Genomic DNA, 24,555 nt, shown 5'->3' with positions numbered 1-24,555 from the left:
CTGATCACTCCTTCCCCCCCCCCCCCCCAAATCTGTCTGGGACCATTGGATGCCTGGCTGGAGTTGGCGGAGAAGGTCTTCCTCCAGATTTCTCTTTCACAGTGAAGTACTTGTGTGCCCTGCTTCCTCTAGCGTATTTTGTTAGCCCTTAGGAAAATCTCCTTCCCCTGTGTCAAGAGCATCTACACATTTTCTCCTATTTGACGGGAATACCATTATTAAGCCTCTAGGTTCATAGTGTATGTCTGCTGTTTGCTTCTCCCTCACCTCGGAGATAAATGAGCCAGAAGGGGAAGTCAGGATGCTGAGAGGTCAGCGTGTCGATGGGTTACTTATGTGGATCTTGACATGACTGAGCCTCAGGGCAGGACTTAGCAGGGGAGACATGGAGAAATGCAACGAGGGCACCAGGGGGCTCGTGAAGTCAGGAAGAGCAGGGCAGTGATCCAGGAGGCTCGGTGTGGCAGCAGCAGGAGAAGCTGGTGGAGAGTCTGAGGCGGGACCGCTGACATCTTGTATCTTAATAGAAGTATCTGTTCCTACAAATAGTAGGAAATTGAATGATACTGTTGGCCTGAGCAGCATCGGTTGACCTGCTCGTGTCCATCTTACGCCTGTGTTCTTCAGTGCAGTGCTGTAAATGTATGTTCTCATCCTGATGGTTTTCTTAACGATGTCTTCTCTTCTGTAGTTGAGTGTGTTGTAAGAATAGTGTATAATAAGACATACCAAATACTTGGTGATCAACTGTTGATGTTTCCGTAAGGCTTCCAGTCAGCAGTAGGCTGTTAGTAGTTAAGTTTTGGGGAGTCAGAAGTTGTGTGTGGGGTTTTGACCACCCAGGGTTCGGTGCCTCTAACCCCCGCCTTGTTCGAGGGTCTGGACTCGGCCCAGCGAGCAAGAAACTGTTTCTGTGGGCACAGTACAGCTGTAGCGAAACGTGGGCAGTAAGTACTCCATTCTTCTCACAGGCTGCTGTTTTCTTCAAGTGATAGTTCATTTTTTTGTTGTTGGCTTATTTTTTAAGGAAAGGGAACAGCTTATTTTCCAGATTTGCATCTTCATTTTCTATTTTGCATATTAAAAGGATAGGAAAAAAATGTTTGACATCATAGTGAATCCATTTCTATCAATTGAAACAATTTTTAGACATGCCATTGTGCAGAGACTAGCCCTTTGGAAGAGTGTTCATGTTGGTCTCTTCCACACATGCACACTGTTTTGTACCTTTCTGAGACGGGGACAGAGACACGCGGATGCCGGCTCGTCCTGGCGTGTGCCCAGCCCTGTCGGAGTGTTCCCAAAGCCCGTCGTCAGCTGGTGGAGCCGTGGCTGGTGTGCTTAAGATTGGATCCTGACTCTTAATCAGAATTTTACTACGGGAGCGTAAATCTTGTTGCTCCTCATGTAATTACACTAAACACATTCATCCTCTCAAAGTCAGCTGCGGGAGGAACCCCTTTGCAGATGCGTGCGAGGGCCCACGGACGGCTGGGGGGGCCACGCGTGTCCACGAAGCACCTGCATGTATGTGCCTTGTATGTTTGCCAGGGATGCAGGTGGGACGTACAGCTCCTTCCTGTTTGTAACAGATAAATTCCCTGGGAGAGCACTGACCCCCCCCCCCCCCCCGGACATGGTGCCCCCCCCCCCCCCAAGTCGTGCGTCCCGCAGAGCTACGGAGCTGGACGGTCTCAACCTCTGTTCAGCACTCTCTTAACAATTTCCCCACAGTGTTTTCTCCCCGACGATAAAACATTTACGCGTTTTTAGTAATTTTTTTCTAAGCGGCTGAAATAGAACAGTTTTCCTTTTTCCTTTTTCCAGCGTGTTACCCGTTCCCAAGAGGAACTTCGGGAGGATAAAGCTTACCAGCTAGAGCGGCATCGGATCGAGGCAGTCTTGGATCGCAAGTCTGATAGTGATATGTGGATCCATCAGAGCTCCTCCGTGGGCTCCAGCACCTCCAGCCAAGAGCACCTGGACCACTCCTCCAAGTCAGGCACCCCCGCGTCCACTCTGACCAAAAGCGGCCCTGGGCGCTGGAAGACGCCAGCTGCCGTGCAGCCCGTGCCAGCGGCTGTCTCCCAGCCTGTGCAGACAGACCTGCCCCCGCCGCCCCCGCCGCCCCCCACGCACTATGCTGGAGACTTCGACGGAATCCCCATGGACTTGCCTCTCCCTCCACCTCCTGCCGGCCAGACCGGACCTGCATCTGCTCAGGCAGCGGCTGCAGAGCGGAGGAAGCGGGAGGAGCACCAGCGGTGGTATGAGAAGGAGAAGGCCCGTCTAGAAGAGGAGCGGGACAGGAAGCGCAGGGAGCAGGAGCGGAAGCTGGGCCAGATGCGCTCCCAGTCCCTGAACCCGGCCCCATTTTCTCCTGTGACCGTCCCACACGTGAAGCCAGAAAAGCCTTCTACGCTCCAGAGGCCCCAAGAGACGGTCATTCGGGAGCTGCAGCCCCAGCAGCAGCCCCGCACGATCGAGCGCAGAGACCTGCAGTACATTACAGTCAGCCAAGAGGAGCTGTCGTCCGGAGACAGTCTGTCCCCAGACCCATGGAAGCGGGATGCCCGGGAGAAGCTGGAGAAGCAACAGCAGATGCACATCGTGGATATGTTGAGCAGGGAGATCCAAGAGCTCCAGAACAAGCCTGAGCGCAGTGCAGAGGAGAACGACCGTCTGCGGAAACTCATGCTGGAATGGCAGTTCCAGAAGAGACTCCAGGAGTCCAAACAGAAGGACGAGGATGACGAGGAGGAGGAGGACGATGACGTGGATACCATGCTGATCATGCAGCGCCTCGAGGCTGAGCGGAGAGCAAGGGTAAAGGGGAGAAGTGCTGTGGGCGTGCGTACCTGTGCGTGTCGCTCGTGGGGGTGGCCACGCCCAGGCTCCTGGAGGGTTGGCAAGGGCCCTGGCCTGTCGCGTGTTACTGTACCTACCGCTGCTAGCTGGCGTCCTGCAGGGTGAGCCAGGGTTAGAGGCTTAGACGTTGAAAAGTAAATATCATCCACATGGAACTTTGCTGTTTTAATTAGCAAACTCGTAGTTGTCCTTCTCATTAACACTTCAGTAGAGAAAACAAGTTAATAACCACTAATTTGTTAGTAACCAGTAATAATCCTCATCAGGGGTTGGCAAAACTTTTTCTTAAATGGCCAGGAAGTGAGTATCGGAGGCTGTGTGGGCCATACGGGCTGTTTTAACGGCGCAGCTCCGTGGTCAAACGACACGAGCCGCCTTAGACGGTACCCGAGCAGCGAGGGTGCGCCCCGAAACGTCCTTCACAGGTGGCAGGACGTCTGCTGACCCCTGGTCTCGATGATCAGCGAGGGATGGTGGGTAACAAAGAAGACTTGAGAACTTCAGAGTTACGGGTTTAATGTCATTACCAGAAAGAGCACTCTGCAGAGTGCTCATTTGGTTGATGAGGCAGATACTTATCAAATTAAACAACTATATTTCAATGGTGTAAGTATAAAGATTACTGAGAATTTAGGATTTTATTCCGATTTCTCCATTTGATAAAAGTAACTTATTCCTTTGTATCAAAATAAGTGAAATTTATGTTAGTTGAACGCAATAGATCATTAAAGTGCCAAATTTAAGATTCTGTGTTACCCTGTCAAGAGAACTGTTGAGGGAGAGGCATTTGGCCGTAGCATGTTAATGAGTTCTCTACAGTGCAGGCTTCTGGGGAGAGACAGCCTGGAGCATGACTTTCGGATTTTGTGTCTAACTGCAACTTTGATTTGTTGCTGTCTACTAGAGATCTAAACAAATTAACTATTAGGGCAGACATTTCGGCCTTGCCACGTCGTGATGCAGCTTAACCTTAGATAATTATTAGTACATAAAGCCAGCAGTCTGATCCCTTTTCGAGTTTGCCCTGTGAATTAATTTTCCTGAAACATGTCACACACTTCTTATTCACATATTCTCAGCAAAAGGTATATGGAACTCGGCCACAAATTCAGCTGGAACACTGAGGTATCTTAAACAAAGGCCCAAATCTTAACTGTGACATGATTTTATCAGTATTATCCGAGTCACCAGGAATAAACGTCCTTAAAAACAGCTCTGCTTACCATCAGTATTGTTATATTTGAAAGAGCAACTGGTGGATCAGTAATGGGTCACTTACAGGGTTAGGATTCTTTGCGCAGTTTCCACTCTGGGGTCAGGACCCCAGGCCCCCGTGTACCCAGTGGCTGAGTGCTCAGTGCAGGGTCCTCTGCTTTGGCCCATGCCCCTAGTGACAGGGGGGTCGTCCCAGGAGCTGCGTGTGCTCCCGGCCTCAGATCTCTCACCCCCAAAACAGGAGAGCGTGCCATTCGCTGCCGTCCACGCTGAGTGTGAAGCCGAGGTCTCTGGTAAGTCAGCAGACATCATGAACCTCCATTGTGGTAACTGCGTCCCAGAGTGGGACGTTAGCATCTGCATTGTGACATGGCTGCATTTATTCTTTACAGTGGATTTTTATTAAGGGTCTGTCAGATTTTCCAGGTTGTTCAAACAGTGACTATTTCAAAGCCTTTTAGTATGAATTATGACATTTGGAAAGTTTTTTATGATAATTTAGTTAGAAAAGTATCTGTGTATTTATCACTAATCATACTTAAGATTAATATCTTAGTCTCCCAAGTAATGAGCTCAGGGAAATTATACTTTTTAAAGTTTCTTCCACGTATCTTAATAATGAAACTCAAGTGTTTAATACGTTTGTGGACCTTTTCCTATTTCTGAGTTCGGGAAGCTGGTCTGTAGCGTTTACTGTTCTCGTTGGGTTGTCCTTCAGACGCAGATGAAATGCGGGAGCAGCCGACGCGCCGGTGGTGGTGGAATACAGGTCTAAACTTGACTTTTTTTCACACTTCATCTTTCTTTTTTTTCCTCTCTGTTACCTGCAGCAGACTGCTCTGCCAGCAATCTCTGTTCTAGATTTGGTATGTTCTCATTTCTTTCCTTTGGTACTTTTTTCCTGTCTTGATTTTCTTTTTTTCTCTCAGTGGTGGTGGTTTTGTGTTTCTAGTAGACCAGTTCCTAGGGGTGTCCTAGTGCAGGATAGTTCGTGCCTCTCAAGAAGCATGCCTGCAGTGTGTTTAGATTTAGTTCCTCTTTGCTTTTCCCCCTTAATTTTAAGTGTTACTGTTTGTTTATGGTTTTTGACCTTTTCTCAGTCATAAAGTTGATTCTGTGTATTCTTACGTAGTCATAAATACATGAGCAAATGAAAGAACTTTTGCAATGACTAATCTATTTCATTATTATTACCTTGGTAATAGATTTTGAATAATCAACTATTAGAAACTCAATTGAATTGGTATTCACATTGTTTTGCCAATTAAGATGTAACTGTCTAGGATATTACTGTTTATTGGTAGAATAAGAAAGCTTTTCGGTAAACATTTATTCTTTGTTTTCTTTAATATTTCACATGGACTTCAGTTTAGTTTATCAGCCGTACCAGTTTACTGTCTGCCGAAAAATGCCAGGGTCCTTTTCTGTTGTAACTTCAGCGGGTTTGACGTCAGTAGTGGGAAATCTGGTTGGTCATTCAGTATCTGCGGTGCGCAGGTGCTATTATTACCTGTGTCATTGGCCAGAGAATTACAGACTGGTTGATGTATCTGTTATATTAACGAGGGCATTTTTTGTTAGTCGGCTTCCAAATGCATATGGGCAGCATCAGACACCAGGACTGTGGACAGTCCCTGAGTCCAGGTCTGACTTCGCTGGCCTTTTCAGCAAACAACAGCCCTTTTTCTTCCTCCTTTAAACAGTGTGGCGGCACTGTCGCTCCAGGGAGAAGCCTCTCGTGCACGCAGCTCCTTGAACGGCCGAAGGGCAGATTATTTTAGCTTTCCTTTTTTTTTTTTTTTTTAATAGACAAAGATAAAATATATATGTTCTCTCCATGCTTCTGTGTGGTAAGGTGTACCTATGGCAGGGGGTTTCTTTGTGTCAGGTGCTCATTCAGCACCCGCTCCTGGGGGGTCCGTTACCCCCGGGTGCTGACCCGACGCACTGGCTGGCTGTAAGGGGTTCCCCAGCTCTGTGGGCCCGGCCAGAACCCACTACGCAGATGACGTGACAGGTGAATGATACCTAAGGAGAAAGGATTACACGACGATTCGTATTTTAAAGACACAGTTCAGAGTTTTTATTTCTTTAAAAGGTAATTATTTTGAGTATTAATACTGACTTTTTAACCACCACATTTCTGAGCATTTCTTAGCCTGATTCCCCTGCGAATATTAATGTCACTGGCAGCAGTCAGTATCTGGAGAGTCCTTTTGTCAGAATGGGCAGGCTGTGTGGAGGGACCTCCGTTGCTAGGTGTCAGTCCTCTCCCTGAGATGAAGGGTGGTGGCGGCTGTGACCGGACGGGTAGGAAGCGCATGCCGTGCAGTTTTTACAGCGTGCCCTTCGTACGGAACGCCACGGGATGTTTGTGGGGATGACTGGGCTCAGCGGAGCAGGTCTTCTGCTCCGGAGCAGCCCCGTCTCAGCAGGCTTGGCTCTGCTCGCCCTCTGCTCTTTCAGTGGGCCGCCTCCCGATCCAGGATGCCCATTTACATTTCTAGCCCGAGCCCTCTCGGAGCAAAGACCTGTACACAGTTGGCCATGTAACACCTCCACTGGCAGTCAGATAAGACTTTGCAAACCCCAGCGTGTTCCACCCGAAACGCCTTCTCTCCCCACCCCCGCCCACCGTGCTGTTCATCTCCTCTGCCTTCAGCCTTCCCCACTTCAGTAGACTCTCCTAATTGCCCCCATCTATGAACCTTAGGAACCATAACCCCCCTTCCTCTCCGTTGAGAAATTCTCCTGTCCTTACTTTCTCAGAATCTGACTCCTGGACACCACACTGGCCCGAGCCACTGCCATTCCCTCAAGTCCCTTTTCCACCTTTGTTCCCATACAGGCTGTTCTCAACACAGCAGCTACAGGGACCCTAGTTAAAAACGTATGACTCAGGAGTGCTCAGAACCCAGCAGTAGCTCCCCGTCCCTTAGAGAAGCGTCCTCAGTCTTCCTATGGCCACGGAGTGCTGTCGTTCCATCCGTGCCTTCCCCCGCCCCAGCCTACCCTCCCTGTCGCACCTGCGCTGTGGGGTGGGTGCTGTCAGCCTCCCGGCTGAGGGCCAAGGGCCACCGGTCCTTCTACCCAGTGACGGGGTGTGCAGCACGTCATACCTCTGTTGCCCTAGGCTGCCAGTTAATTACATACATGACTCTCTTGTTCCCTCATGACAGCCCTGTGATGTGGGTGGAACAGAGGGGCAAGGCTGGTGTGGAAGAGATCCACCTTACGTCATAGAGACAGTCAGGATCCTAACCAGAGTTTTCTCCCTTTATGGTTATTTTAAAGTCTGCTGCACAAAAATGTCTCCTGCTCACGAAACTCTTGCTAGGAACCATCTTTCAACTAGTGACAGTCTCAGTTGGCTGGTCTCAGGCTTTGTCTTGGTACCGTTGCAATGGCTCATCCGCTGACTCAGATGACCTGACAGCTCAAAGGGAAAATTCTTCTACCTTGGGGTAGTGCCAGCGAAGGGACGTTTTCAAGGATTTCGGTGGCTCTCCTGTTTTCCTCCAGGCTAGATCTGCCCTCGTCCCCTGCCCTCCTGTCTGGTCTTCATGTGGGACGGTAGGAATTGGGCAGACCCGAGCGACCTGGGCATAGAAGGGGCTGGACTGAAAGCAAGAGTCATTCGGAAACCCAGTTGCAAGGTACCCTTTCGGAGAGGTGGGCTGCTCACTGCCTCTTCACACGGGAGTGCCTGGCTGCAGGAGCGGGCAGTGGGAGCCGAACGATGGGCCATCCTCCCAGCAGTGAGGAGGAGAGTGTGTTCGTAGTCAAACCAACTTGCCCATGTTGTCGAGTAGAACACAAAATTCACATGCTTGTGTCAGATATGACAGTTGCGCAAAGAGAACTGTGGGTGCACATCGTGGGCCCTTTGAGCCGCACGGCCTCCTTGGGGGTGACTTCCTGTCTCTGCCGCTGTTGGAGCAGCTAAGCTGTAGGTCCTACAGCTCCTGGCAGAGTTGTCCTTCTCCTTACACTGCAAAGGCAGAGGCACGGGCCGCACTCAGGGAAGGGAGCTCGCCCACTGATGGAGTGCCCGACATTGTGCGGACGGCTCTCCTAAGGACGGCGCCCCGTCCTCAACGCCCCCGGCATGGGGCTGCCAGCTAGCTGAGGACTTGCTCTGGACCCGAGTCGGGCCAGCGCCCAGCGGTAGTAAGGAGCCTGATCATAGTGGTTCCTCATGGGTGGGTATTAAAATTTTTAGGGTGTTTTTAATGGGTGGGAACATAGGCAGAAAAGTCTTGCCCAAGTTCTTAAGGACAATCTGCTCAACAGACTTTTAGTGATATTTTCAGTGAAAATGTCAAAAAGTAAGGGACACCTTGGTCCTCTTTTGTATTCCGATTATCTCGGTGTGATTGTCTCCCTTAATGGGGCTTTTACTATAAATTTAAGATACAGTTTAGGGTCTTGTGGTATAAAGTCATAAACACATAGATTTCAACATGATTTTTTTTTTTTTTTTTTAACCTGAAAATGTCTTTTTTAGAAATAGGGACCACCAATGTAGCAAAACTGGTTCAGGCTTAGAGGACTGGCTTTTGAAATCCCAGCTTAAGTTCTTGGTTTAGAATAGCTTTAGTCTGGGCTGCCTTGTGTTCATTCTGTAAGAATTCTCCTTCTGTCTACTCAGATCTGTTCCCCTGAATATAACCTACCAGACGTCTTTGATACATGTCACTTGGCATTCCTTTCCTGTAAAACAGTGAGCTCATCTCTATTCATTTAACTCCAGTGTTAACATAGTTTGTCATCGGATCTCAGCCATGAAATTTGTAACAAGTTGAGCTGCCCCTTAACTGGTAATGACTGTCAGCTCAGTGTACCATTCTGAGCTATTATTTGGAGTAAATTAAGTGATTGGATTCTCTTTTCTGTCTTTAATGGTTTTGGGGGAGGAGGGTAGAGTAAAGCAGCGTACATATGAAGAACAAAACAGTCTGTGTTTTGAAGATGAGAGGGCATGAAGCAGCTTACCCCCACAGTGGAGAGAGGCTGCCCTGGTCCTGACTGCACCGGCTCATTGGTCGACTTTAAAAACAGGCACTAATGAACCCAACCCAAGAGATGTCTCCTTGCTTACCCCATCCAGATTTAGAAGAATGAAGGCTTTTAAGAGAAAGAGTCTGTTTACCGATTCATAAGGTGTAGCATTCTGTACCTGTAATTATGAGAATTGTAACTGTTCTCATTTCTTAAAATCATACTCCTCTTTAATTTAAAAGAATGAGTGGGCTGTTTCAGTGGATACTGGTTTTCTTGCTCAGACTTGTTTTCAATTAGGTCTAGAAAGTATAACATGATGAATTAGTTTGTGCTTTATTGGGTAACAAAAACTTCTTTCACTAATGCAGTTTTACATTCTTCCATAAGTTACTCTTCTGTAGAGTATTTACTGTTCTCAGTGGCTGTTTATTTTGACTATTTCTCATAACTTGGACTGATGACTATAACATGCTTGATCAGTCTTCACGCTGCTGGCTGTGAGCCCTCCGTGGGGGACTCTCCCCAGGGCAGGACGCTGGACAGTTCTCAGGAAGCAGCACCTGCCCCTGCTCCAGAAGCCACCCTGCCCTCCCTCCTGGCCTATTTCTAGATTGTACTGAAAGAGGAAGTTAAGTAAATTTGTCTTCTTGACGAGGCAGTTTTCATTTTTTTTCTAAGGTGTCTTAATATTGCTTGCTGACATGAGAAAAAGTCTAGTGACACAAGTTAATTTGTTACTTTCCACCAGATGCAGTGTTTTATTCCAGAGAAATCAGGCAAGAGTGAAGTCGTTACGTTTTTGTTTAAAAAAATAAACATAAATGCAATTTAAGTCCAGTTCAGTTTCTATTTTTTGCTATGAACAATTTATACAATAACTAGTAATTCTGTAAATACTGAAACGTACCGTGAGCGATTTTATGTAAGGGATTCCTGCAGTGGTTTTAGCAGTTAAACGAGGTGGCGTTGAGTTACATTTTCATTTTTTACATTTTGAATCCACTGCTCTTGATGCCAAGGGTGATGCAGGGCTGTGGGCGCTGCTCCAGGCCGGCTCTGTCGCAGACGACAGCAACGGAGAAGCAAGCTCCCAGAGTTACCTTTGTCCTGGCCTGTAACAGCAGAAGGGCATTCTCTGTTCTGTTCTGGTCAAAGGGACCCTGAAGCCGTAGTACTTAGAGAAATCTGACCAGAAGGATAAAGGAGCCGGAAACCAAAACAGGCTACATCGTAGATTTTTGAAGATACCCTGAAGCATTTGGATGGTGTGAAGGAAAGATAATAAATTTGTTTTGTGTTGTTTCAAAAAGGCAAAACCTGAATGATGAAAAATAGAAAGCAAACCATCAAGTGATGAATTTTAGACCCACAGAAGAACTTTTTGACTAGTAGTTACCTGAAAATAGAATACCCTGTCTCGGGGAGGTAGGCAGCAGGTTCCCAGACACCAGAGTTATTCAGACAGAGTGGATAATTACTTGGCAGAGATGTAGCAGGAGGGAGGTAGAGTAAGGTTCCTTCCAGATTTTAGGTTCAGGTTCTCTGACTCAGTTTGGGGGTATTCCCGGGCTGAGAAGGAATTCTCAAAGTCCAGGATGGGGTCCAGAGAGAGCGGATGGCCACAGGCCGGCGTGCTGGAAGCTTGGTGCCCAGGCAGAGGCGGGCTGCTCTGCACGGGGCTCTCCGCAGACCCACGTCCCGCTGCAGTCGTGAGCTGGGGCCTGCACCCCGCCCCGGGGAGGCCAGCATCTGCGTGCCACAGCTCACAGGAGCGCGGCCAGGAAGCACAGGGGGTTGAGTGGGTTCCAGAGTTCCATCAGTTGAGGGTTTTGTCTGTTGCTGGAGTCTGCTGATTTACAGGAGCTGGTTAAACTTCTATTTATTCTAATACAAGAATGATGCTTTTTTAATGTGTGAATGCATGAGACAGAGTCCTCCTCCTTTGAGCCACAGTTAATGGGGAAATTAACGGACCTGTGGGGACCACGCTTTTAGGTAACTTATTTTTGAACTACAGAGCTCTAAGGTGTGTGTGTTTTACTGTCTTTCAGCAGTGCTTCTAGCCTGGTATCTTGTATTTGACTGTGTGTGCCTGTGTCCGCATGTGCCCGGTACACCTCGTGCAGGTGGGTGAGCAGAGCGGAGCTTCAAGGCGCTGTGTTGTTAGTTACAGGATGAGGAGCGGAGGCGTCAGCAGCAGCTGGAGGAGATGCGCAGGCGGGAGGCGGAAGATCGCGCCAGGCAGGAAGAGGAGCGGCGCCGCCAGGACGAGGAGAGAGCGAAGCGAGATGCTGAAGAAAAGGTTATGGTCCTCTAGGGGCAGCTAGCACTTTACCAGATTAGCCTGAACCCGTCGATGGGCTGGGGAGAGGGGCTAGACCTGACCTGTATCCTAAGATGTACAAGACAGAACAGGGCCTGGATCCCCACCTGTGTTATCGGACCCAACACTTGAGCCCGACCCGGCCTACCTACCTCTCTTCCGAACTGTGTCCAGACTCTCTTACCCTCTGAGTCTTGTCTCTCTCCCACTTTTGAACTCATAGGCCTGGTTATGATGAGTGAGCCTCTTCGCAGCCCGCCCGCGTACTCCGGGCTCTTCCTTTCCTGGACGTGGTCCAGCTGGTTACTGTGAGGGGGATGCTTGTGCGCTAGGCGGGCAGAGGGAGTGCGAGCCGTGGGAGGCGCCAGGAACGTAGTAACACAGTCCGTTCACACTCCGCACTTGAGATTGTTCACTGACATCACTCACTGCTGGTTGATGGCTTATGAAAAACACGATTCAAGGAGAATTCAACTAGGATCTAATCTGATAAGTATCCTGAGTTACTACTTGGTTTCCATACGTGGATTTTTTTTTTTTTTTTTATGAAAGTAATCTTTTAAGTTGAATTTTAAAATGACAACTGATTTGACCTATTCCGCCTGTGGCCTGTGGCCTCCTGCTGTGTGTGCCGCCTGGGCCCTCCCGCAGGGCTCGCCGTGCTGGATGCGGCCCGGGAGAAGCGCATCTCACCGCTGCTTCCCTTCTGTGAAGGCGGAGGCCGGGAGCGCCACAGCTGCTGATGGGGAGAAGTTCAGTTCTTACTCATCACTCCTCCTCTGATAGTCCAGTGAACTGTATTCATAGAGCACCCTCCTCCTCCCCCCAAAACAGAACTTTAAGGAAGCTTTTTGTAGCAATAGAATCTATGCGGATATATAACAAATGAAAAGCAAGATTGACAGAAACGATGTGACTCATTTCAATGAAAGTAGAGTAAATAACGCTAGCACACGAACCTGTATGGAAATTAGCGACTTCTGCGTCTTCTAGACCTTCACCATTCCTTAAAGTTGTCATCGTATTATCTTCAAAAGCTGTGTCCCAGTAGATTTGCAGTTTTCTGAAGGAGTCTGAGCTTTCAGGGTTAGGTCTCCCTTGACTCTTTACTTTGTGTCATGATGAGTCAGAATCAAAATCAGTTTTCTGAAACGTGAGCCATGCGGGTCCCCCTTGGGGTGCATGTTGTCTTGCTGTTCCTTGGCTGTGTGCAGCCTCTGCGTGCCCGGGCGGCCCGCACAGAGCCACCGCCGTGCACGGGAGCGGGAGCGGGAACGGCCCTGCCGCCTGAGCAGCGCGCCTTCTGTGGGGACGCTCGGGCACTACTCGGGTTTTCCAGCGTGTGTGCTCACAACTCACGATTTTGTCAAATACGCTTGTGTCTTAGGAACTGCTTTCTAGAATTGAGTGCGCACTGTAAAAAGAAGCTGAATAACCTATTTTTTATACAGAATGTCCACAGTTGTTGGGCTTGCTTTGTTATAGAAAATGTGCCATTCATTTGTGGTAGAATAATTGTGGGGTCATGTACTTGTATCTGCTCTCCATGTAACTAAAGGGTATTTTGGTTTCCTCCTAAAATGTTCTCCATGTCACACTAAGATTCCTGACAACTTGATGTAAAGGCCACAGGGATCGTTCTGAATTGGATTCCCCAACCCCAAGCAAACACTTACTTTGTGTAGAAAATAAGGTGCAAAATGTCTTTCCTTCAGGATGTCTCCACACAGAGTGAGAAGATCAAGTGAGGAGTCGGTGTAGGGCCGTGCCCGGGGCCGGCACTGGTCCTTGCAGTTTCCTCCCTCAGAAGGGGAAGCGCTGAGCACCGTTGTCCGGTGCATGCGTGCTCCGGAGGGAGCAGGGAGGAAACAGGAGCGTACGCGGTAAAACGGGGACTCGAAACTTGTATCTTCATGCCAGCAAGGGCCCCAAAATGAGTTTTCGTGTGGTTGAATGGATTGAGAATTCCCTCCGTTCTGCAGCACCACACACCCAGGTTGAGGCACGTCCTTCTGTCTGCTCTTGGAACCCCTTTCTTACACTCAGTCTTCCCATGTGTTCTAGAACTTTTGTCAATCTTTAACAGAACCGTGCTGTTACCTTTTTTAATGTGACAATAATTTCAGCTCTGTCAACTGTAGTCTGTGCGGATGTATGTCGGAAGAAAATGTACAGTGTGTGTCCAAATATATTCGAATATCGTGTTGCTGTTGTTATTAACGCCTGGCTCTCTAATTTTCTGTCTGTCAGGGAGTCTGTTAAGATTTGAACTATAAATTAAGAACTGTGGAAAGCATATTTGTTAGATTGTTCCCTTGGGAAAATGAGTAATTTTTTTTTTTACAGTTGTTGGTTTCTGTTAACTTCCCTCTGAATAACTGGAAATAAACCAGGTGACTTAATCGTCCTTCTGGTCGAGGAAGGGGAAGGGCTGCTCCCTGGACTCCCGGGGTCAGTGAAAAAGCATGCGTGCCAGGTTGCTGTTCTTGCAAGTACCAGCTGTAGAAAGCCAGTTAGAGCCTGTTTGGGTTTCGTTTTGTCTTTAAACCGAGCAGGCACAGGTAAGTTAATACTCTACAAGAGCAGAAGGAGAGAGAGACAGAGGAGCAGCAGGGAATTAAGGGTCTGGAGGGATAATTGAATGGGGACAGTGGTGTCGTAACGGGAAGCTGGAGCCTGCGAGGACCTAGAGCGCACTGGTTCGGTGCTTTGGAGCAGTTTCGTGCCAGAAACCCCACGATAGGACGAACGTGCCCGGGAGTCTCCAGACTGTCTCCAGGCGGATCTGCCCATTTCTGTCGTAGACTGTTACGTTGAAACTTTGCTGTCCCCTGGACTCGTGATCAGTGTGGAGACGGGGGGCAGAGAGTAAATGCGCCCTTTCGTGCACCCGGAAGGCCCCTCCTGACTCTGACCTTTGCGCTTTTGTCTGTTCCACGTGCAGAGGCGACAGGAAGAAGGGTATTACAGCCGCCTGGAAGCCGAGAGGCGCAGACAGCACGCAGAGGCCGAGCGCAGGTTGCTGGAGCCGGAGGAGCCGGGTCTGTGCAGACCCCCGCTTCCGCGGGGCTACGAGCTCCCATCCCCGTCCCCTCCGGCCGCCGCTCCTCCTCCCCCGCCTCAGCGGACCGCCTCCTCCCTCCAGGCCCAGACCCTGTCCCCAGACTCTCTGTACACCGCCAGGCTCATCTCGTACCACGAGGGGGAGGAGGAGGAGGAGGACTGCAGTCTGGCAGGTCAGGATAAGCGCTCTTGCACGAGGAAGCCCCACGGGCACTTTCTTCTTCCCGCCGCCGTTAAGCCACAGCAGCCCCCCTGCCCGCCACGCCCGGCCTCCGACGGCACCTTCCTCTCCAACTCATTCCAGCCACCCTCGGCCCGTGCCAACAGTACTGCTCCCAAAACAGGCCAGCCCCCGCCCCCTCCAAAAAAACCAGGCTTCTACCAGCCCAGCCACTCGAAAGGTAGAGGTAAAATGTGGGATTGCAAATCAAGCCCTCTTTTATCTTCCTGATTGGAATCGGGACCCTGCACCCTGCTGCTCTGTGGGCCCCCTCAATCAGCACTCGCTTTGGAATTTGATTTCGCCTGATCACTGTCTCAGTGTGGTGATCTCCCCCTACCTCCAATTGTCCTGTCTGTGCTGAGAGTCGTTTTGGCAAGTACACCAGCTCCCCAGTTGCTTTCTACCTGCAGGGTTCTGTCCCTCGGACCTGCCAGCGGTGGCTGGCCCTCCGGGACCCCCCAGTCACTTGAAGTACTGTTGGTCTTGGCCTCCATTCTCTGCCTCTTCAAATAACTCTTATGTTTGGTTGAACACGTGCTTTTTTCACACATCTTGGTGTCTGAAGATGAGAGTAAGACATTCTTCCCAGCAGTGTCAGGGTCACATGCTAAGTTCTGTTCTCCAACATGAGTAGAACTTTCTGTTCTGGCTTACGCACCACATGGCAGTGGTTTACCAGATGACCCCTACTTTCCGTGGTAGTTTGGGTGGAGTAGTTGGCGCTATGCTGAGTTGATGGTCCTGCTGTAATGTGAGCTGCCTCACGCCAGGGACATAGAACCCAGTCGTTGTGAAATGACTCCTTTTCCCTCTTGCTGGTTTCGTTCCTTCCTGTTAACGGACGTTCCCGGCATGTCACAGTCCTGGTACCCAGACCCTGACAGGCACGCAGTTGCCTTGAGTTAATACGAGCTCTGACGTGACGGTGGTCCTGCCCACAGGCGCAGCCGCCGTAACCAGTGTCCAAGACTGCACTGGAAGGGATGTTTACAATATTCAAACTCCAAGTTCCTCTTAAAATCTTAATATTAGAATGCTGGCAATAAACACTGTCAGATTTAGTGGTCTTCATGGGCACAAGGGTCTTCTAAAATGCTCCTGGTGCAATGCCTGGGACTCAGAATTCTAAAAGAAGATGAATGATCAAAAACACGCGTGACCTTCGCTCTTCCAGAACAAATGAGTTCTGCCAGGTTCTCTTCCCATTGGCGTCAGAGCTTTGATCCACCCCGAAGGCTCAGCATATGATACTGAGACTGAGTCACTCAGAAGTCAAAATTAAATCTTTTTATAAAATATCTGTTGTCGGTGTCTAGAAAGACTTTTCTGGGACAACAGTAGTTTTCGAAGTGAGATGGCCTCAGTCTCCTTGCATCACGTTACAAGCTGCAAACTTGAGGGGTTGTGTGTCATGACACAGACGAGATTTGCTAACGCGATGTTGGGCTAGGTTTTCATTTCTGACCACCTTGGCTTTCACTCATACCACTAACCCTTATTTTATTTCACACCGAAAAGACCACATAGGAGCAGGTTATATCCTGCGTCTGATGGCTCGTGCCTCTTTGAAGACTTCCTTCGTAAAGTACAAAGCTGTCTGCACCAAATGCAGAGCATTTCTGACCTCCTCACCGCCATCCCACTAACACGGCCGCACCCCCGGGTTCAGCTCACGTTTCTTGTGTCGTGAGCACTCCGCATGCGTCTGCGGGTGGGCTGGTTTCTTCCACTGGGTGCCTGAGGAGGAGGAAACGGGTACGAATTGGAATAAACAGTGTCTCATTCTAGCATAGCAAGGTATTTTTTTAAAAAAAAAAAAAAAAGGTTCTTTAACTGGAGCTCTTTGAAAATTACTTGAGATGTGCAGTATTAATTCATATAGTCCACTGAAAGTATTTAATATTCTGATTAACTTTGAAAACTTTGAAGAATTGATTTTTACCAGTGGAAGAAGCAAGTATCATTCTTACAACAAAACTCAAAAGATACAATGCAACATTTTCTAAAACAGCGAAAATTTAGAATTAAAATAGAAAAAAATTCTACTCTGCCGATAATTGCTGTGGAGGCCTGCTCTGGGTTGCTCCACGTTGGAGATAGGGGTCTGTTTCATCTTTTGAGTCTTTGTGGAGGATGACTTCCCACGTGGCGATCACGGGGACCCTGGCAAAGGACCGGGAATGATGCAGTGCCCCGAGGAGCCCCAGCCAGCCTTGCGCTGCGTCTCAGCCAAACAGCTAGGTCTGCACAGCATGTTCCTGCATCCAGAGAAGAAGCTAGAAATCATTTTTATGCTGCTGTCTAAAAAGGAAAATTCTACTGTTGAGATATTGTAGTGATTTTGTGGCCTGTCTAATCCAATACCCATGCTGTCCCCGTTTGCTGAGTATTTTGAGCATTTATTGCTCCAGCTTGTATCATTGTAAGCAAAACGCTCTTCAAGCATGAAATTTTTTTTCTTGCTGATGTTATAATTAACAATATATGAGTGCTGACATAATGCACTATGGTTTTAATAATATATCATTAGTGGTAATATTTGGATGCATTTTAAAATTTTTATCTGTGTCATCTTTTTTGATCTTTAACACTGGCTAGAGAGGGCGGTGCTGTTCCCAGGCTGGCTGCCGTCAGTCACCCCAGGCGTTGGGCCAGGCGCAGGCCGAGCCAGGGACCCAGGCTGGGCATCCCACAGGCTCACGCACTCCTCCTCTACACTGCTTTGGGTCTGGTTTTGAGTGAGTTTGTATTTACAGCATTTATATCAAACACTAGGGCTTTTTCTGTAACTCATTTGTTTAAAAAGTTTTGTTTTAGTAATTATAGCCATTTATGTAGCAAAAAAATTCAGGAGCTGCCCTGAAAAGAGAAACTCGAGGCATGTGATCACTGCTTACTGTTTGGGTTACATTTGCTCTCAGTTAGTTTGTAAGGAAACCCTTTGCGTCAGGAGCATCTGACAGTCTCATTTGAATTAGTCTTCTGGGGATTTTTCATATGAATTCATGGTAATTATGCATCTTCACTGATTTGAACCTTTTGGCTGTCGCTCCCTGAGGACATGGCTGGCGTGGCTGGCTTGGGGCACCGTGCACCTGCGCGGCCTGGTGATTGGGTTACTTGGGCCACTGAGAGACGCGAGCTTCAGACCCACGGGGCTCCTGTCAGATTTTCAGTACTCCTCCGTGGGCACTGCATCTTGATCATGAGTAAAGTTTTGGAAATTGTGCAGGCACTTTAACTTTGATTTTTTTTCTTTTATGGAAAAGGACCAAACTCTTACATGGGATCGGCTGGGACAGCTGTTGGTGCCCATGATGCTTATCGGGATCCGAGAGAGAGACTGTCTAAAAGGTATTTACAGCTGTGCTAGTTCTGTAGGAGGCTGGAGTGGAATTTTAGAGACTTCATTATCATCTCAGACGTTTCTCATTGCACAAGTGGTGAGCCTAGAGGCTCTTTTATTTTGCATTGTGTTTCAGACAGTGATGTAGGTTTCAGGCTTAGTGGTCAGAACTCCAGAAGGAGGGGGACATGATGCTGTCTGCTTCCACCGACGAGGGTGGAAGATTCTAGGGCAGTGTCCAGACATCCTGTTAGACTGCCTAAGGCCAACCCTGACGATGCACAAACAGTAAATGGGCGTCGTGTCTCCACTGAGCACCCTCACCTAGGCCGTAGTCCAGACGGTTCTTAGAACACGGACATTGAGCTCATCGAGAGAATCTTTAGTATCTTACACTAACTCGTTAAGGTAGGTATACTGATAGATGCCTCTCGGGTCCATGTGGACTCATTAAAATTACATGTTTTTAAGCTGTACCTCTTCAGCTAGCTCACCTATTAAGAATCCCCGGCCTGCTAATATTGAAGTGACCGGCGTTTTGAGAGTTGGACGTGGCTGGAGAAAGTTAACAGTTTAGTCAGGAGAACGTTCTGCCCTTTTTGCTGCCTAGCGACAACCCCAGTGATTGTATTCATGGGAAGGATTATGGCAAATTTAACAAGGAATGAGTCTCCCTCATGGAAGAGTGTACTTAATTGTCCATTGTGTCAGGTCACCTCACTTTGAATGGCATTGGTGTTGACAGCTTAGTTCCATGTGACCAGTGATGTTTGCATTTGCTCTGCTGCAGCCACGATGCCGATGTACCTGGAAGTTCAGGAGCCCCTGAAAACTTGACATTCAAAGAGCGTCAGCGTCTGTTTTCACAAGGTCAAGATGTGTCCAACAAAGTAAAAGCCTCTCGTAAATTAACAGAACTGGAAAATGAGCTGAACACAAAATGAGACGGGGCCGAGGTGCCCGTGCGCCCCAGGGGCCTGTCGGCGCGGCTCTGGAGGACGGGCTCGGGGCAGGGGCCGCGCGCAGCCTGTCCGCGTCCCAGAAGCACCGTTGCTGAGACGGCCGGGATCCAGAGATGGTCCCGTTCCAAGACGCTCTTTTCATTCACCAGGAGATGATCATTTATACAATGTAAACGCTGTCTGATTTCTTAATCTGACTCACATGAAGATAAGTTTTTTGTTTCCTTTTTTAGCGTCTGAGTGGCAGAGGGGAGAATGCAGGGCAGGAGAGCACAGTGGGGACACGTCTTCGCCCTCGCCCGGTGTGGCGCAGAGAGGCTACATGGCGCTGTGGCGACTGGGCAGGGAACCGCCTGACCTGCCCAGACCTTGTTTGTGCTATTGAGTAGCAGCTGCAGACCGTGTCCCCTGAGGGCGAGGTGTCCCCTTCCAGGAGAGCGAACACCTGAGCGTACCCTGCACGGGGGCTCAGTGCAGAGCCCGCCCCCCGCCTTGCTCACTTGTCTCCCCCCCGGGGAGGGGGGTCCCAAGGCAGCTCAGACCCACGCGGCCCAGAAGGGAGGTGGTGCCTGTCAGGACCCTGCCCTGCCCCCTCTGCTTCCATCCAGGGACAGCCCTCCTGCTATATTCTAAATAGGTAATTTAAAAAAAAATTCTCCAAGAAGAAAATTTTGAGGATTTAAGCTTAGGATATTTTATTTTTATAAATGCCAGATTATTGTTAGACTAATAAATCATTGGTGATTTTGAAGATGGCAGTTCAGTTAGGGAGTTCACTAAGTATCTCGACTATTCAAGAGAATCTATAAAAGAGGATCTGTTTAGCTGGGCCGTGTTGATGTGGAGAGATGCGGAAGTATGAGAGGGATGGGAGGTTAGTAGTGACGCTTGACACGGCTGGGGCTCAGGGATTCTACCTTCGAGGAAGGACCAGTTCCATCCACGTGTTGTCTGGGAAGGAAGGCTCGTGGCTAGCAACGTCACACACCTCGGACTGCAGTTTAAGCGATTTTCTTACATCGAATAGAGTTATTTAATTTTCATTTTTGAGTCATTGGGCATCGCAGTTGTTTCTTCAGCTGTGACCGTGTGGCTGATGCTGGGGAGATGGATCTCATGTCGATTTCTACTGTGTGCCGTGGAAGTGCTAACTTACTTTGTGATTATGAGCAAATTTTCTACTTGACAAAACCCTGCTGTGGGGTCTCGATGATTCTTCTGTACCAGATTGTTCTCTTACAAATATATACGTTAGAAAAATACACACACTTTCAAATAGAAGAGGGAGAGGCTTTTTAGCCTGAGAAATCACTTTAATGAGAGCTGTATGATAAATCATTGAAATGCGAGTGTAAATATTTTTACGTCTATCAGGGTTCTTATTTGGAAGTGTGCTCTCACCTTTCCCCTTGTTTAAGAGAGTCACATGGTTCTAAGTGTTTATGAAGGATGTGGGTGTTTGCTCTGGAGGTTCCAGGAAAAGCAGGCCCCTCCCAGATAGCTCGAGAACACTGGCCGCCTTATAGGGACTAAATTCACACTTTCTTCCATGAAAAGATGCAGATGAATTACTTTTCTGTTAATATATAGAGAAACAGCAACTACGCATAAGTACATGCAAATACATGTAAATACTGACATGCAGGGCTATTTGTGTGTGTGGTCATCAGGCCCGTGGGCAGGTGGGCTGGGCCACCCTTGGGTGATGAGGTCAAATGTGAACACGTGCTTTTCATAACTGCGTCGCTGGGGACACCACAACTGCTGTACTTTCCTGTTTCTACTGTACTTCATTTGCAATCTATTTTTAATAAACTTTGTATGTATTTAAGTGTGTTTGCTGTTACTGCAGTCGTGCGGGCAGAATTACATCTGTGATCTGCACCTTTGCCTCCCGTCCCCTTCTGCCTGTGACATCATTCACGAGAGGTGCCCCGAGGGTCCCGTCTGTGTCAGGCGCTCGTTCTGGTTTGTCCTGATCGTGCAGGCTGTCGGACAGAGGCCGCGGGCCACTCTTGCCGCGGTCCCCCATGCTCCCCTGCCCAGCCCGGCTCCACGACCTGCTGGGCGCGTCAGCCGACCCCTGGTCACACAGACTCACATGGTCCCTTCATTGCCTCTTGGATTCTTAAGCACACCCGAACTTACTAAGCTGTGTGGATTGGATGTGCTGGCAATGCATCAGCAGCGAAGACCCGCCCGACGTGGCTCATGGGAGGCGGTCACGAAAGCACACAGGTGGCGCGAGAAGGGAGCCGGCGCTCTGGCTGCACCCGGGGGGGCCCTGGCTGCACCTGGGGGGGCCTGCCTCTCCCCGGTGCTGACTCCTGTGTTCCCTGTGCCCAGTCCGCCTTCCTTTGTGGCCCCGGAGCAGGCGTGCTGGGTGAAGGAGCGGCCCAGGAGTTCGAGAAGGGCTTTCCTGAAGGAGGGAATGTCTTAGGGCTGCAGAAGCTCAGGGAGGCCTTTGGGTAGGACCAGCTGCTTATGTACTGGAATGAGGATATTCGCTGGTAATGTATTTTTAATGCCCAAAAAGGTGCTTTAGAGTTTAGGAGGACAGAAACTTAGAGACTGACTCAGGTTGTCTCAAGGACCGCAGTTGTGTTGCTCCTCGTGGAAGTAAGGAGTCTGCCCTAGCGAGGCTTTCTGTGGTGGACGTCACAGCAGCAGGCCCTGCAGGGTTTTCTAGCGTGTGCCATGGGAAAATGATCGCCGCTCTGTTGCTCGGGGAGCTGACTTGGTTTTGGGGGGGGGGGGGGGCAGAGGGACAGTCTAAGCTCCACCCCCAGCTCGGGGCCCCGTCTGGAGATTGTGACCCCAGCGGAAATCAGGAGGTGGCCACTTAACCGACTGAGCCACGCTGGTGCCCTGCGTGGGAAGCCGAGTCGTACCTTCAGGGTCTCCATGCCCCTGTCGCCTGCAGCAGGGAGTCTCCCAGGAGAGGAGATGCCGAGTGACCGGTTTCCGTGCACAGCTATTCATCGTTTGTTCAAAGTCATGGCGCCGCAAAAGATGCGAGAACAACTCCAAACATAAAAGTCCATTTCTCTCCCACTTTATTTCACAAACACAACTCACGAGTGCCTGCTCTGTGTCAGCCAGTGGGGACGCGGGTTCCAAGTGTCCCACGGCCGATGCGGGAAGGCAGGCGTCCACAGTTACGTGAGCACAGTTCCTCTCTCGGTTTGTACACAGCAGGTGCACTGGGCACTCTGCCCAGGAGGACCCCATCTAACTCCTGCTGGCACGCCCTCTGCGGAAATGGCTTCCCTCCTGAGAGGAGGGGCTGTCGCAGGCGAAGGAGACCCCTGGGCAGAGAGGCTGCCGCCCGCAGACGGCAGGAGACCTCGGCACGGCTCGCGGGAGCCAAGGGCACCGGGGAGGAGGGCCTCACGCTTTGGAGGAACATTCACGGCCCCCGTGCAGCTGCCTGCACGGGGCTTGGTCGGCGGGGAGAGAGCGCGGGAAGGGGTGGGAGGCCGGCCTCGGGGGCATCACGGGACCGCAACACAGCACTTAGGCCAGCCGCTAACCAACCCCCGCTTCATCCCCTGGAACCGCTCTCCACATTCTCCCCGTAAAGGCGATGGTCCAGCGCCCCTAATCACTTAGGACATTCCGTTCTTGAGCAGCCGCGTTGGAAGAGAAAAGGCAAACGGGAAGTAAATTTCAGCATATTCATACTCAGCCCAGATGTCCGAAAACTACCCTGGCACTATGCGGTCGGCACAAACCGTGCACACGCGGTAGTCCGCATCCTTTTTCCTAGGAAGCCTTTGAAACCCAGCGTGTCGTTTCCCCGCGGCCCGCAGCTGGGGTCAGCCTCAGGGAGGACTAGGCTCTGCCCGCAGCCGCGACCCACCGTGCTGAAGGCGCCAGTTCGGAGGAAGGCCGGTGGATGTGGCACCAGCAGATGTCCTGAGACGTGCCTCGGGCAGGTGCAGTGGTGGGAGGGGCATGGCGGGCCGGCGGGCAGCACCCTGCCATCCGGCCAGTGCGGCCGGCCTGTCCCCGTGCCCAGGCCCCCCGGGGCGTCTGTTCTAGCAGTGGTCACGCTGTATCCGTGTGCACAGCACACACACGTCCCACATGGTGCCTCACGTGTGTGCATCACCAGTGCGCTGGAGCTCCCCGCGCGGGGCCCCTCCCCGCCGTGGCCTTGCCAGCCCCCAGCAGCACAGAAGGAGGCCTCGCACCTCCCGGCTGCCCAGCGAGCCCCGACTCCGCGCCTGTCTTTGTCATTTCTGTTTCAGCAGCTTCGGAGGAGTGCGCTGTCGGGGAGGATGCGGCTTATTCGCAGCGCCGCGGCGCCTTGCCCTGCCTGTTCCTTCGGATCCGTTCAGTGAGGCAGCAGACGCTGACTTGAGTTCCTGTGTGTGGACCCCACAGATGAACGTTCCTATGGGAAAGGAAGCCATAGTCACTTGGCAGATGTAAAAAGGGAAGGACAGAAGTTAAGTTCGTACCACCCAAGAGGCTTGTCGTTTATATGGGATTTGGAACACCCACAATATTTCGGAAAGGGTCTTCAAATGCAGCCGCTCGCTCCCCTCCCCACGCCTCCCTCCTCCCCCGGCATTCCCCTGACCCCGTCGCCGTGGAAACCACGGGGCGCAAACTGCCCACCCACGCGGATTCTGTGGCTGAGACTGGGCCTGGTGATGCCCGCGCAGGGCCGCCGCTGGGGGCGCTTCTTGGAGCAGCGGGCCAGGCAGCTGCAGCGTCAGGTGCAGGTGAGCAGGGGCAGCTGAGCGCAGCTGTGGCCACACCTGCAGCCCCCCTGGCCGGGTTGACCGCCCCCTCCCGCCTGGGAGCCTTGGGGGTGTGGCCAGCGTGGGAGGGTTGGGGTGATGGCGCCGGAAGACTGCGTTGGGGTTAGAGGCCCCATCATCTTCTACCTTCTGCTCTATAGGGTGTGAGGTCCTCATCTGTAGTCCCCCTTGGACCTCACCCCACCCCCACCCACACCTGAGACCTCATGCCCCTCATCTGAGCACCTGTGTCATCCGCCCAGGGCCCTCCCGTTACTTACTGGGCGTTTACTATTTACTGTGCTAAATTTTGGAATGCAATGGTTAAGCAACAACCCTGCTCTCTTGGAGTATAGCCTTGAATAAAGGAATAAATAGTCACAATAAATGTAAGCCATCAAAGTGGCCCCAAGATGATGCTACGGTACATGGTCTTATTAGGGTCTGTAGTGCAACAGGTCTGGTTGAATCCCAGTCGAGGACTTCCCCTGGGGGCAGAAGTGGAGCTGAGTTCCGCTGGGATGGGAGGCTGCCATGTGGCAGCGGGGTTGAGGGTTAAGGACAGAACAGCCTTATCATGGTGTGTGTGTGGCGGGCGGGGCTGGCCTTGGGAGACTGGCAGAGCACAGGAGAGAGCGGATAGTGGAGGCTGAGAGGCGGGAGGAAGGCAGCCCACGCAGGGTCAAGCCGGACTAAGGATGTTTTTCTTTGTCTTGAGGGCCAGGAAAGGCTATTGAAGAGATCTTAAGAGGGGGATGAGACAGTTAGATCCGCATTTTGAAAATGTCACTCGTAGCAAG

General features: G+C 50.4%; 1 protein-coding gene across 15 annotated transcripts in view; it reads left to right on the top strand.

Annotated features, from left to right (window-relative positions):
• Nucleotides 1-20,835, top strand: part of AFDN (afadin, adherens junction formation factor) — a 102,046-nt gene extending 81,211 nt beyond the window's left edge. For 5 of the 15 annotated variants that reach the window (XM_032407472.1, XM_032407471.1, XM_032407470.1 and 2 more), the window contains 6 exons: nt 1,828-2,826; nt 4,914-4,949; nt 11,255-11,389; nt 14,355-14,646; nt 17,966-18,050; nt 18,833-20,835. In XM_032407472.1, coding sequence (XP_032263363.1) covers nt 1,828-2,826; nt 4,914-4,949; nt 11,255-11,389; nt 14,355-14,646; nt 17,966-18,050; nt 18,833-18,986 — 1,701 coding nt within the window. In that variant the 3' untranslated portion in view covers nt 18,987-20,835. The remainder of the gene's footprint in view (nt 1-1,827; nt 2,827-4,913; nt 4,950-11,254; nt 11,390-14,354; nt 14,647-17,965; nt 18,051-18,832) is intronic. The other 10 variants (XM_032407477.1, XM_032407486.1, XM_032407483.1 and 7 more) reach the window with 4 other exon arrangements.
• Nucleotides 20,836-24,555: the final 3,720 nt, after the last annotated feature.

Source organism: Phoca vitulina, unplaced genomic scaffold (genome assembly GCF_004348235.1).
Source record: "Phoca vitulina isolate PV1807 unplaced genomic scaffold, GSC_HSeal_1.0 scaffold9, whole genome shotgun sequence".
In the NCBI taxonomy this organism is placed as follows: Eukaryota; Metazoa; Chordata; class Mammalia; order Carnivora; family Phocidae; genus Phoca; species Phoca vitulina.
The sequence above is the reverse complement of the archived record's forward strand: the minus strand, read 5'-3'. Positions and strand labels throughout refer to the sequence as shown.